Consider the following 15004-nt stretch of genomic DNA (forward strand, 5'->3'; position numbering starts at 1 on the left):
ACTACCACCTAATATTGTTCTAAGTTTTAAATCCCAAGCTAGTTTGTTCTGAGCTAATATTGTCCTAAGAGCTTTAAAAATGTCCACTGACAACAGAGGTTCTCATATTTTTGGGTTTCAGAACTCTTTTTGCATTCTTAAAAATGATAGAGATCCTCAGAAAGCTTTTCCTTATGTGAGTTGTATTTATCTATATTTATCGTATTAGAAATTAAACCTCAAAAAATTTTAAAATACTTAGAAATCTTTTTAAAATATTTTAAAACTTTCATTCAGAAATAACCATAAATAAAGCCGTAAAAATGTAGGTAGGGATCCCTGGGTGGCGCAGCGGTTTGGCGCCTGCCTTTGGCTCAGGGCGCGATCCTGGAGACCCGGGATCGAATCCCATGTCGGGCTCCCGGTGCATGGAGCCTGCTTCTCCCTCTGCCTGTGTCTCTGCCTCTCTCTCTCTGTGTGTGTGACTATCATAAATAAATAAAATTTTTAAAAATGTAGGTAAATAACATAATTTTATGAAAAATAATTACATTTTCCAAACAAGAACAAATTTAATTAGAAGAATGGCACCATTCTATATGTTTGCAAATCTCTGTAATGTCTGGCCTAACAGAAAATAGCTAGATTCTCATATCTGATTCTGCATCCAATCTGTCACAATATCACACATCATGTAGCTTTTCAGAAACTCCAATATATACACTTGTGAAAAAATGAGAATGAAAATAGCAAATACTGCCTTAGATTTATTATAAAAATAGTTTTGACTTCCCAGACCCCTTAAAGAGTCCTTCCTATGAGGTGAAGGCGAAAAATAAATTACTCGACCAAGTCAAGAGTGGAGCCCAGGACCTCAAGGTTGCCTGTTGGAGCCAGGGGGAAGGCAGCAGGGACCCATTTCATGATGTTTTCCATAGTGGTACAGTTTCAAATTCGACCTTTCAAATTGTGCAGAGGTAGGGAGGAGAGAGCAACCACCACAAAACTCATATGTAAGGGGCCCTAGTCTGTCCTACAAGGAAAACGGTGCCATTACCTACAGGGTAGGGGAGACACCGCCAAATGTGCTGGGAGCACCTCCAGGAACAGCTCTCTCCTGCCCAAACCAAGCCATTATCTGTCCTAGACTCTCACTCTGTCCAATGCTTCTCTACGCCACTCTTTACATAGAATTCTGCCCTCAATTTTTTTTCCAGTTTTATTGAGAAAAACATTGACATGTATCAATGGAGTGTAAGTTTAAGGTGTACAGCATGACGGTATGATTTATGTATGTTAGGACATGATGACCATAATAGGTTCAACTAACACCCATCTTCCTATACAGACACAAGAAAAGAAAGAAAGAAGAAAGAAAGAAAGAAAGAAAGAAAGAAAGAAAGAAAGAAAGAAAGAAAGAAAGAAAGAAAGAAAGAAAGAGAAAGAAAGAAAGAAAGAAAGAAAGAAAGAAAGAAAAAGAAAGAAAGAAAGAAAGAAAGAAAGAAAGAAAGAAAGAAAGAAAGAAAGAAAGAAAGAAAGAAAGAAAGAAAGAAAGAAAGAAAGAAAGAAAAGAAAAGAAAAGAAAAGAAAAGAAAAGAAAAGAAAAGAAAAGAAAAGAAAAGAAAAGAAAAGAAAAGAAAAGAAAAGAAAAGAAAAGAAAAGAAAAGAAAAGAAAAGAAAAGAAAAGAGATCTTGTGATGAGAACTCTTATGGTTTACTCTTACAGCTTCCCTATAAATCATACAGCAGTGTTAGCTACAGTCATCATGTTGTATGTTACATCCCTAGTACTCACTCACCTTGTAACTAGAAGTTTGTACTTTTAATGAGTTTCCTTCAATCCCCCCCCCCACTATCCTCCATGCCCAGTAACCACAAGTCTGATCTCTTTTTCTGAGTTTTTTTGTTTGTTTGTATTTATATTCCACAAATACATGAAATCATATGCTACTTGTCTTTCTCTGGCTTATTTCACTTTGCATATTTCCCTCAGGATTCAACCATGTTGTCACAAATGGCAGGATTTCCTCATTTTTATGGCTGAATAATACTCCATTACATATATACCACAACTTCTTTATCCATTCATCCATCAGTGAACACGTACGTTGTTTCCATGTCTTGTTTTTTTCTAGTTAAAATTTTTTCAATTAAGTAAAATATTTAAAAAGAAGAGTAATAAAGAGCCTAATTCTATCAGATAGTTTATTTCACACTTACAGCAATTAGTATTAGACTGATCTAGCATAAGACTCAAAGGTAAAGCAACGGATCAGAATAAATTAGATCAGCCCAAATTAGATTCGATTATAGAAAATGCAGTATATTACAAACTAGGTGTGACAATTCATGATGCCAATAAAATAAATTGTTTGGCAATTTGGGAAGGGAAAAAGTCTATATTTAGACCTTCACTTTTAATCATGTGCCAAAATAAATTCTAGCTAGATTAACTGTTTTTACAAAGAAAGAGCTGGCCGAGGCTGGGTAAGACAGGACCAGATCTCATTCATCACCGCATTTGTTCCTGGGGCCTGTCTGGGGCTGCTGCATAGCTGCCCAAACAGAAGGAACTACTCTGAGCTCCAACTCTGTTGCTAGCCCTTTGTGCCTTCTTCTTGGGCAGTCATTTTGCTTCTCTGTCATATAAAGAGTAAATGGTAATGATGCCACTGCATGAGAACACTCATTATAAACTTTAGAGTGCTGTACAAACTAACAGAAGGAACAAAGATTAGAAAGCTACATCCATCCCTGTTGCTACTATTTGAATATGCATAGCATTGATATTTTAGTGTGAAAAATAATTCCAATTTTCTTGGTAACCCTCTTTATATAATAAAGTAGACAATCTAGGTTGTAAAAATATACACTTTCCCTTGGGGCCTCAGTAAAATTTTTAAATTTTGAATGGGAAAAAGATGCATCCCCATAAGCAAGTCTTTTTTTCCTGAATTAGCCCTTTTACCAAAAAAAGATCTGGCATCATGTTCTCAGAGATTTGGGAGGTTTTCTTTTCACTGCTTCTGTCAGGAGGCCCAAAGGCAGGAGATTAAGCAGGCAATGGAGCACAGCTAAAGACTTAGAATTTTAAAACCCAGATATGACCTTGAGCAAACTATTTCCCTTTTCTTTGTCTCCAGAAACTGGAGATGCCAACTCTTACCACACAAATACAAAGGGTAAGATGAGGTCGTGTCCATGAGGCCCCTGCACCCAACCACAGTTGGTTTGTCAGCCAGCATGCCTTGAGTAAATACCGGTTTCTCTTCTCTACTCTCGTTGTCTCTCACAAAGCTCTCCTGGTCTCCTCTGGCTTTCCCTGACCTCCCTAACAATCCTTCTCTCCCATACTCCCAGGAGAACCCTGCAGCTTCAGCCAGGGGTCTGGGGGAAAGGCCATTCAGGAATTTGGTCAGAGATTTGGTCATGCATATTGCATGCTCCCCACCCCATCCCAAACCCTATCACTGCCAACACCATCCTACCTGCTCATTTTCCTCCTAGGATACTCACAATCAAGGGTCACTCACTCAAGCCTGCAACGTGCCCCAAGCCCCTGGAGCCCTGGCAGGGCTGCAGCCCAGCATGTGGCCCACACACTTCCTTGGCAATAGCTGAGCCAAGACACACACGAGGTGACTGGAGGAGGGGGGGGCGGTTCTGAACGTAATTTCCAACCTTATCCCTTGCTGTGAGGCCCATAAACATGGATGAGGTGGAAAACAAAACTTCATAAGGTGCTGCTATAGAGTAATGAATTGGCCTGCATCCCTCAGTACCCTCTCCTACAATTATACCTTGTGCCTGCAGGTATAAAAAACTAAATGATACATATAGTGACAATCTGTCCCAAATAAAATACAATTGGTATAGTGCTCCTCCAGCTTGGCTCAAGTGTAGCACTTGGGCTCTTGACAAGTATCCGCCTATAAGCGTCAAGCAGTTTCTTTCCAATTCTGCTTTTGTCACTGCCCACAGCTTTGCTGGCCTCTGGGTACTAGATTCTGAGTTTTGAGACAGTAAGTCCACTAAATGTTCCTCATTTAGCCTGGTCTCCTGGAAGAAGAGTTTCATGGCTTCTCCGTGATGGATGGGGCATGAATCCTACAACTTCTATTGTCCTCCTGGATAGTCTCTTCTGCGTTTTTCTTTTTCTCTCTAGTCTCAAACTATTCTGTGTCCTTTGTTCCATTCCTGATCTACCAGTATTGATGTCTCTCTCTCATCTGTTTATGTTCTTTCATTTGGGTTCTTTTTGTTCTTTTACTTCAGAGTGTATCATCATTTAAGCATTATTAATCTTTCTAAGTCATGGCTTGATAATATATACTTACTCATTTTATTTTATTTTTTAAAGATTTATTGATTTACTTGGGAGAGAGAGCACAAGCGAGAAGGGCAGAGGGAGGAGAGAATCCCAAGCAGACTCCACACTGACTGCAGAGCCCAACACAAGGTTCAATCTCACAACCCTGAGATCACAACCTGAGCCAAAACCAAGAGTTCAAGGCTTCACTGATTATACCACCCAGGCATCCCGTACATATTTATTTTAAAAGCAAATCATGGGAATGCCTGGGTGGCTCAGCGGCTGAGCATCTGCCTTCAGCTCAGGGCCTGATCCCAGGACCCGGGATCAAGTCCTGATTTGGGCTCCCTGAGAGGACACTGCTTCTCCCTCTGCCTATGTCTCTGCCTCTCTCTTTCTCTGTCTCTCATGAATAAATAAATCTTTAAAAAATAAAATAAAATAAAAATAAAAGCAAATTCTGCTCATTCACTCAACAATTATTTATTGAGCACCAACTATATATCTAGCTACAGTAGAGCTCACCTACCCCACAGAATTTAGAGTCTGAAGGTTGAAATAGGCAATGTGGATACTCCTTTCACCAGACTATAAAGAATAAAAAACAGTATTGATGAAGCGTTAGTTAGTGAAGACCTTTTACAGAGCACAGGAAAATAAAACATTTAAATAGCACAGTAAGGGGCACCTGGGTGGTTCAGTGGGTTAAGTGTCCAGCTCTTGATTTCAGCTCAGGTCATGATCTCATGGGTCCAGAGATCCAGCCCCATTTCAGGCACCACACTCAAGCAGGAAGTCTTCTTGAAGGTTCTCTCCCTCTGCTCCTCCTCCCACTCACATGCCCACATATGCACTCTCTCTCAAATAAATAAATAAGTAGTATAATAAATCCAAGGACTGAAAAAAAAAAAAAAAAAGAGCCCCTCTCTATCATATGAGTTGTATCAGTAATTTAGAGTTAGAGCAAAGAAAATATTGCCAAACCTCACATCCACTGTATTATTCGCCTCGTGGTCAAACACTTCAAAAGCGTCTTTGATTTTTTTGTGAAATTCCGCTATCACTAACTCTGTAAAAGATAAAGTAAATAAAAATCATTTTAATAAAACTTTACTTTTGAATGTCAAACAAAAATTTCAACTACTAAGCTAGAAATTCTCAATGAGGAAGAGCATGTGGAACTCTTTCCCAATCTTAGCATCATGTAGCATGCTTAGTTTCCTCTAGAGATGTCAAGGAATGGACAGACTCTTGTTTTCTAAGGCATGAGACGCATACAAGACAGTAAAAGAGGTGCACTACTCTTGAGTACACAGCATCATGGGTTTATGTGTATATATAGTCATAGGGCCACCATGCAGATCAAGACAAAAAACACTTCCAACGCAGCCTACGTTCTGTGTCAAGTAGTCTGGGCAGAGTCCCAGCCCAAGACGCAGAAGAAATCTGGCACTAAGGATACAGACTGTGGCTCACTCATGTGCCCGTCTGCTTGACTTTATTGTGTGTTTGAGGAGGTCTGAAGTTGAGGATTGTGCAGCATGCAAAAGCGACATATGACACTCTCTCAGAGAGCTTTCAAACCAGTCTTGAGACCAAGATTTACTTATAAGAAACAATTTAATTTAAAAGTCATTTATTTAATAAACATTTATTGAGTCTCTACTATGTGCTAGACACTATTCTGAGTGCAAACATTACAGCAAGGAACAAAAGTTCCTTGACAGAATTGCCTACCTCCACAGAGTTTTTATTGGGGGAGATATAGAAGTTTATACATATTTGACAAAAATAGACTGTAAGTCAAATGTGCTGGAAAAAACAAAGCAGCGAAGAGGCACAAAGCATGTGGCATGAGGTGGTGGTTTCAGAAGGCCTCCTTAGTGACAAAGTCACATCTGCATAGGGAAAAGAGCCAGTCTTACGAATAGCCTACAGGAGGAGTTTTTAGGGACAAAGTCACATCTGCATAGGGAAAAGAGCCAGTCTTACGAATAGCCTACAGGAGGAGTTTTTAGGCAAATAGAACAGCAGAGGCAGAATAGTAGGAAATAAGGTCAGAAAGGTGTGAGTTTGGGGGTGGAGGACAGAATTTATATGGTCTCTGTATACTCCTTTAAGGGTTTTGTCTTTTACTTTAAATGAGATGATGAATCACTGGAGAGTTCTAAGCAGTGCCATGACATGGCCTGGCTTATATTCACTTTGGCTATAATGTTAAGAATATACTGGAAAGGGACGAAGGAGAGATCAGTCAGGACGTTATTGCAATATTCTAGAAGGAGACTAATGGTGGCAGGAATGAGGTTGCAAGCAGTTGGAAAGTCTCACTGTGTATAACACTGTCAATGCACAAAGTTGGTGTCTGCTTTTAAAATTTAAGGTCATTTCATTTATTTCTTAAGTTTTCAAATTCCAGTTAGTTAACATGCAGTGTAATATAGTTTCAAGTGTACAATATAGTGATTCAACACTTCCATACATCAACCACTGCTCATCACAACTACACTCCTTAATCCTCATCACTTATTTCACCCATCTCACCCTCCCAACTCCCCTCTAGTAACTAGCGGTGCATTCTCTATAGTTAAGAATCTGTTTCTTGGTTTGTCTCTCTTTTTTTATTTTCCCAATGCTTGTTTGTTTTGGCTCTTAAATTCCACATAAGAGTAAAATCATATGGTATTTGTCTTTCTCTGACTGACTTATTTCATTTAGCATAATACTCTCTAGCTCCACCATGTTGGTGCAAATGGCAAGATTTCATTCTCCTTTATGGCTGAGTAATATTCCATTGTATATACATACCACATCTTCCCTATCCATTCATCAGTGAATGGACCCTTGGGCTGTTTCCATGATGTGGGTATTGCAGATGATGCTGCTATAAACAGCAGAGTGCATGTATCCCTTTAAATTAGTATTTTTATATATGTGCTGCCAAAGCGAGCACAGTATTTTTGTATTCTTTAGGTAAATACCTAGTAGCGCGATTGCTGGATTATAGGGTAGTCCTATTTTTAACCTTTCGAGGAATCTCCACACTGTCTTCCAGAGTGGCTGCACCAGCTTGCATTCCCACCAACAGTGCAAAAGCATTCCCCTTTCTCCACATCTTTGCAAACACCCACTGTTTCTTGTGTTCTTGATTTTACCCATTTTGACAGGTGTGAGGTAATATTTCATTGTGGTTTTGATTTGTATTTCTCTGATCAGTGATTTTGAGCATCTTTTCACGTGTCTGTTGGCCATCTTCAGATCTTCTTTGGAAAAATATCTATTCGTGTCTTCTGCCCATTTTTAAATTGGATTATTTGTGTTTTGCATGTTGACTTTTATAAGCTGTTTATATATTTTGGATACTAACCTTTTATCAGACGTGTCATTTGCAAATATCTTCTCCCACTCCAAAGACTGGCTTTTAGTGTGGTTGATTGTGTCTTTCACTGTGCAGCAGCTTTTTATTTTCATGAAGTCTGAATAGCTTATTTTTGCTTTTGTTTTCCTTGCCTCAGGAGACATATGTAGAAAGAAGTTGCTACAGCCAATGTCAAAGAGGTTACTACCTATGTTCTCCTCTAGGATGTTTATGGTTTCAGGTCTCACATTTAGGTCTTTTATCCATTTCAAATTTACTTTTGTTGGTGTAAGAAAGTGGTCCAGTTTCATTCCTCTGCAGGCTGCTGTCCAGTTTCCCAACACCATTTTTCTTTTTCTCATTGGATATTCTTTCCTGCTTTGTCGAAGATTACTTGACCATACAGTTGTAGGTTCATTCTTGGGTTTTCCATTCTGTCCCATTGATTATGTGTCTGTTTTTGTGCCCGTACCATACTGTTTTTATCACTACAGCTTTGTAATATAACTTGAGGTCCAGAATTGTGATGCCTCCAGCTTTGCTTTTCCTTTCCAAGATTCCTTTGGCTATTCAGTGTCTTTTGTGGTTCCACACAAATTTTAGGTTTGTTTGTTCTAGCTCTGTGAAAAAAAATGTTGTTGGTATTTTTATAAGGATTGCATTAAATGTGGAGATTGCTTTGGGTAGTACAGACATTTTCACAATATTTGTACTTCCAATGCATGGACATGGGATGTCTTTCCATTTCTCTGTATCATCTTCAGTTTCTTTCATCAGTGTTTTTTTTTTTTTTTGCAGTTTTTTTAAAAACATTTTATTTGCATTCAATTTACCAAAATATTGTATAATATAACATCCAGTGCTCATCCCATCAAATGCCCTCCTTAGTGCCCATCATCCAGTCACCCTATCCCCCCACTCCTCTCCTTCTGCATCCTTTGTTTCCCAGAGTTAAGAGTCTCTCATGGTTGTCTTCCTCTCTAATTTTTCCCCACTCAGTTTCCCTCCTTTCCCTTATGGTCCCTTTCACTATTTCTCATATTCCACATATGAGTGAAACCAGATGATGATTGTCCTTCTCCGATTGACTTACCTGACTCAGCATAATACCCTCCAGTTCCAACCACGTCAAAGCAAATGGTGGGTATTCATTCTTTCTGATGGCTGAGTAATATTCCATTGTATATATAGACCACATCTTCCTTATCCACTCATCTATCAAAGGATATCGTGGCTCCTTCAACAGTTTGGCTATTGTGGACATTGCTGCTATGAACATTGGGGTGCAGGAGTCCTGGCTTTTCACTGTTTCTGTATCTCCGGGTTAAATACCCAGTAGTGCAATTGCTGGGTTGTAGGGTAGCTCTATTTTTAACTTCTTGAGGAACCTCCACATTGTTTTCCAGAGTGGCCGCACCAGCTTGCACTCTCACCAACAGTGCAAGAGGGTTCACCTTATTCCACATCCTCTCCAACAATTGTCGTTTCCTGTCTTGTTAATTTTCCCCATTCTCACTGGTGTGAAGTGGTATCTCATTGTGGTTTTAATTTGTATTTCCTTGATGGCAAGTGATATGGAGCATTTTTTCATGTGTTTGTTGGCCATGTGTAGGTCTTCTTTGGAGAAATCTTTCATCAGTATTTTATAGTTTTCAGAATACAGGTCTTTCACCTCATTGGTTAGGTTTATTCCTAGGTATCTTATTATTTTTGTGCATTTGTAAATGGGATTGTTTTCTTAATTTCTTTCTGCTGCTTCATTATTAGTGTATAAAATGCAACCGATTTCTGTATATTGATTTTGTATCCTGTGACTTTACTGATTTCATGTATCAGTTCTAGCAGTTTTTTGGTGGAGTCATTTAGGTTTTCTATATCAAGTATCCTGTCATCTGCAAATAGTAAAAGTTTTACTTCTTCCTTTCTGATTTTAGATGCCATTTATTTCTTTTTGTTGTCTGCTGTAGCTAGGACTTCCAGTTCTATGTTAAATAATAGTGGTGAGAGTGAACATCCCTTTCTTGTTCCTGACCACAGAGGAAAAGCACTGAGTTTTTCCCCGTTTTGGATATTAGCTGTGGGTTTTTCATAGATGTTCTTTATTACCTAGAGATACATTCCCTCTGAACCTACTTCGTTGATGGTTTTTATCATGGCATTTAATTTTAAAGTCATTTAAAAAGTGTATCTTCTTTTATTTGCAGGTAGTCACATCAGATGAGTTTTCTTCGTATCCTTTATATTTTTGAAATTTATGGGACGCCTCGTGGCTCAGCGGTTAAATGCCTGCCTTTGGCCCAGGGAGTGATCCTACGGTCCAGGGATTGAGTCCCATGTCAGGCTCCCTGCATGGAGCCTGCTTTTCTCTCTGCTTGTGTCTCTGCCTCTCTGTCTGTGTCTATCATGTATAAATAAATTTTTTTTTAAAAAAGAAGAAGAAATTTATCCTTTGAGGAGCTTCCAGGTTTGGTGAACATGTGGAGGTCCTTAGACAGTGGCCCACCTAAAGAAGACATGGAAGCTGCGCACCCTTATCCTCATACCCCCGCCCTATGTATCTCTTCTATCTGGCTATTCCTGGGTTAGAAGCTTAGGAAGAATAATGGAGGCTCGATACAACTCTTGCCCGGAGTTGTAAATACTTCCTACAACATGCATGATGTGTGGTTCTCCAGCCTTCATCTGCTGAGCTCTGCAAGATAGAGAACCCCACACAGGCAGCCTACCTCAAAACTGGACAGAAAGTTCTATTATAAAATCTGATCTATATTGTATTGGTGTCACATCCCTAAATCAAGTACAAATGACTTTCACGCTAACCAAAAATTCTTTGGAGGGGAATTATTCTAACCTTTAATCTGGGCCTAAAATAAAGCATACATGCACACCCATGTGTATGAAAGGCAATTCAGCAGGTGTGAAGAAAACATTACATTTAGGAAGAAAGGAAAGGAAAGGGAAAGGGAAAGGGAGGGAGAAAATCATCCTTTTTCTGGAGATTTGGTAAATAGTCAATTCTATTTTTTTCTACAGTTTAAAAATACATTTTACTCTTTCATATGTATGAAATTTATTTTGACCAGATTCAAAGTGACAAACTAAATTCTAATCTCAGTTTAGTAATTTCTAATTCACTAAGCATTTGATTTATTTCCTCCTACTTTATGATACGATCTAGTGTCTTATTTGATGGAGATTACTTCTATTGACTAGCTATTCTGATTCCATTCTGATTTGCATTTCTAGTCTTATGCTATTATCATACTATTTTACTTGCTGCCACTATATTGGCCTTCTTTTTAGGAATGTTCATTAATATTTTCACCAGGTTATTCTTCCAAAAGAAATTCATAAATTCAAATAAAATTTATAAATTTCAGTAAATACCATTGGGAGTTATTTACTATCGTAAGGAAGCTATACATTAAAAAGGAATTAACATTTTAAAATATGTAGTCTTCACGTCTAGGAGATACATGTTAGATATACACCCCTTTTTATATCTCTAAATTAAATATTGCACGTTATGGTTTTCCTCACATGAGTCATATACAATTCTCCAAGAAGGCTATGCTTGAGTATTTTATGATACACATAGATATAATACATATAAAAGATATTGTGAGGGAATTTTTTTAAAACTGTTATTTCTGGCAGTCTGGGTCAATTTTGAGTGTTTTGTTGATGCTATTTGTGTCATATGCATCTATTTCCTGAAACTATTTATTAAGTATAATCTTTTTTCAGTTGATTAATTTATATATTCTGATAATGCATTTTGTCTTTCCTTCCAAAATTTATACTTTTTATTCACTCTTCATGACTTATGACCCTGACCAACTACCAAAGCAACTTTAAGGCATGAAGTGGTAATGATCCTTTTTGGTTTTTAAAAACATCATTACTACTTAATACATTCAAGTGCCAGTCTTTGACCAGCAAACCTCGTGCTGACTTGTGTTCCAAAAAAGGTATCATTTCCAACTGAAGGCAGCATCCTTCCATTCCTCCACCTAACTTTGTATATTAAGAACAGAAACTGGGGATCCCTGGGTAGCTCAGCGGTTTGGCTCCTGCCTTTGGCCCAGGGCACGATCCTGGAGTCCCGGGTTTGAGTCCCGCGTCAGGCTCCCGGCATGGAGTCTGCCTCCCTCTGCCTGTGTCTCTGCCTCTCTCTCTCTCTCTCTCTCTACGTCTATCATAAAATAAATAAATAAAATATTTTTTTAAAAAAAGAACAGAAACTAACTTTTAACACCCTCATTAAAATATTTTCTACATTTTCTATAGTGCACTCTGTTTCACACCCAATCTACAAGATGCTTCGCAATAAAAGACTCCAATGAGCAACATTTCTGGGCAACCTTGAATACTGCAAGTCTTTTGGAGATGTGCAATGTATACTCCTACATTAAAGTCTTCAGGATGTTCTACAGTGAAGACACCTGTTCACTTTACCACAGCATTTCCCAAATGTGCTTGATCACTGAATCTTTTTCCAACTATCATTACTAGGGAATAATTAACATCTCCCTTGAAATCTGGGACTTCCCTAACTCAAGAATCCTCACCTACTGGCCATTGGCAAGATGTGAACGGATGAGAGGGGCACCAAAAATACTGATCCTCTCATCTTTCTTTCATTGTGGCCAGATGAGGTCACACAGCTGACAGCATGTATTCCAGGGCTTCCCAGAAGGAGGCTCAGAGGAGTATAGGATCTTAAGGCATGTCCCTTGGTCTGCACAGGTGGCAAGCACAACGAATGTCATCAGACACTCACTTCCCTACATTGCCAAGATGATCTATCACATGGGCTCCCATTTCAGAAGCCATATACCACAAGCACCACTTTCCACCAAGGATGAAGGACCACGGAGCTGCTGGAGAAGTTCGTGTTCCAGATATCCAAGGAGCATAGTGTGTAACCCAATGTGTGCTCAGGGATTGAGGGGACCGATGGCTCAGCCCCAAATCTCTATCTTCACATAAAACAATCTACTTCTATCCCTCTGCAGCTAATGTGCCCTTTTAGTAGCTTGCTACATGGCTCTAACAACACACACGTTATATAAATTAAGTCTTCATCATTACTTTGAAATAATTGATATGAGAAAGTTCAAATGAATCAGAAAACAATTTGCATTATCACAAAATTTTCTATATTATATTTGTCCATTAAAGGATACATTTTTAGATTCTATAAATATAATATCAACTTTTTAAAAAAAGATTTTATGTATTTATTCATGGAAGACACAGAGAAAGAGAGACATAGGCAGAGGGAGAAGCAGGCTTCCTGTGGGGAGCCCAATGCAGGACTCGATTCCAGGACCCCGGGATCACTACCTCAACCAAAGACAGATGCTCAACCACTTACCACCCAGGTGCCCTCTTATTATTTTTTAATGGTTGAGAAAAAATGCTTTTACATGTTTGTGTGAACAAAGCTTCTCATTGGAGGTAAACTAACAAAAAACTGAAGCATAAAATCTGATATTTAAAAGTATTCTGTGGAGAGTCTCCTGGTTGGTTCAGTTGATAGAGCAGGCAGCTTTTGATCTCAGGGTCCTGAGTTTAGGTGTAGAGCTTTCTTTAAAAATATAAAAATAAAGAGATGGAGTTCAAGATGGTGGAGGAGGAGGAGACCTTAGTTTCATCTGGTCCCAGGAATTCAGCTCGGCAGTTATTAAATCATGCTGAACACCTGCGAACTAAAGAGATCTAAGAAAAGAACAGCTGAAACTCTACAAATAGAAAAGTGACTCCATTCTGCAAGATAGGAGGTGCGGAGAAGTGAATCGGAGAGGATCTATGGGAAGATAAACCATGGGGGTGGGGGAGAGCCTCTGGTAGCCGCTACTGAAAGTTATGTAGCAGCAGAGGGCAAAATCGGAACTTTTAGAAGTCTGCTCCGGTAAGGGACATCCCTGCCTGAAAGACGTTCAGGTGGCCAGGCGCGGTAGAATGCTATGGTCTCAGGATCTCTGGGGGGTGCCCGAGTACAGCAGAGTTCCCAGGCATCGGAGCAGGAAACCGGCTGCAATCAGCGAGCCCACCAGTGGGCTTTCAGCTAGGAGTGGCCACAAGCCTCCAACAGCAGCATGGTCAGTCCACTCCCCGAGCAGAGGCTCAGCAATGGAACCCGCGACATGCACCTGCACACTGTAGGAGTCTGTGGCGTTTAGGGACTCGAAGTGGGGTCATGTGCCTGAGATAGAAACGCTGGGTCACAGGCTGGGTGAGCACGGATTACCATCGGGACAGGAAGACAGGAGTGATGGACTGCTTTTCCCTGAGAGCACACTGAGAAGTGGGGCCCCAAGCTTTCACCTCTGGAGCTGGAGAATGGAAGGCCACCATTTTCACTCTCATCCTCTAAAGTGATGCGGAAAGGCTTCAGGGAACAAAAGCCACCTAGAACAATCCAGTGCAGACTGCTTAGCCTACCTGCCCCCCGCCTACCCCGCCAAAGACCAGTGCAGTTCTGCCCAGGCAGGGCAAAGACACCTAAGAATCAGCGCAGCTGGCCCCTTCCCCAGAGGATCAGCAAGGACATCCAGCCAGGATCAAGATTACTTATCACTGAAACTGCAAAACTCCAGTGCTAGGGGAATACAGCACACAAAATTCCTGGTGGTTGTTTTTTTCCCTATGATTCTTTAGTCTTTTGGTTTTTGTGTTTTTTTTCTTTTTCAACCAATTTCTTATTTTGTCAACTCTTTTTTTAAAAATCTTTTCTAATTTTCATTTTTACAGTTTCATTCTACCCTTTCATTGTATGTAACTTCATCTTGTATATATATGAATTTTTCTTTAAAATTTTGGGATGCAGTTTCTTCCAGCAGACCAAAATACACCCAGAATCTAGTGTATGGCTCTATTCTCTTCAAGCTGTCTGATCATATTCACTTTTTGTTTTGTTTTATTTTGTTTTTTTTTTTCTTTTTTTCCTGTTTTGTTAAAAAAATTTTAAATTTTTATCTTTAATTACATTCTATCCCTTCAATGCATTTAATTTCAATTTTATGTATATGTTTTCTTTCCTTAGAATTTTGAGATGTAGTTTCATCTAATAAACTGACCAAAATACACTCAGTATATAGTGTATAGCTCTGTTCTGTTCACCTTTCTGTTTATATTTCTTCTTTTTTGTTGTTGTCTTTTAATTTTCATTTTACAATTACATTCTATCCTTTCATTGTATTTAATTTTTTATACATAATAAGTTTTTCTTTTGTTACCATTTTGGGATCTAGTTTCTAACAAATGGACCAAAATACACACAAGAACCAGTGTATTGCTCTATTTCATTCACCTGTTTGAGTATATTCTCTCTTTCTCTCTCTCTCTCT

The 15004-nt window shown here is 39.0% G+C and overlaps 1 protein-coding gene across 4 annotated transcripts in view; it reads right to left on the reverse strand.

Annotated features, from left to right (window-relative positions):
- The window catches only part of DRC8 (dynein regulatory complex subunit 8), a 120620-nt gene that overhangs the window by 49458 nt on the left and 56158 nt on the right, over nt 1–15004 (reverse strand). For 2 of the 4 annotated variants that reach the window (XM_077901376.1, XM_077901374.1), the window contains exons 2-3: nt 5281–5360; nt 4821–4879 (exon numbers count right to left, since the gene is read on the reverse strand). In XM_077901376.1, the coding sequence (XP_077757502.1) occupies nt 4821–4879; nt 5281–5360 (139 nt within the window). Of the gene's footprint in view, nt 1–4820; nt 4880–5275; nt 5361–15004 lie in introns of all 4 variants that reach the window. The other 2 variants (XM_077901377.1, XM_077901375.1) reach the window with 2 other exon arrangements.

The sequence above is a fragment of the Canis aureus genome, chromosome 6 (genome assembly GCF_053574225.1).
Source record: "Canis aureus isolate CA01 chromosome 6, VMU_Caureus_v.1.0, whole genome shotgun sequence".
Classification (NCBI taxonomy): Eukaryota; Metazoa; Chordata; class Mammalia; order Carnivora; family Canidae; genus Canis; species Canis aureus.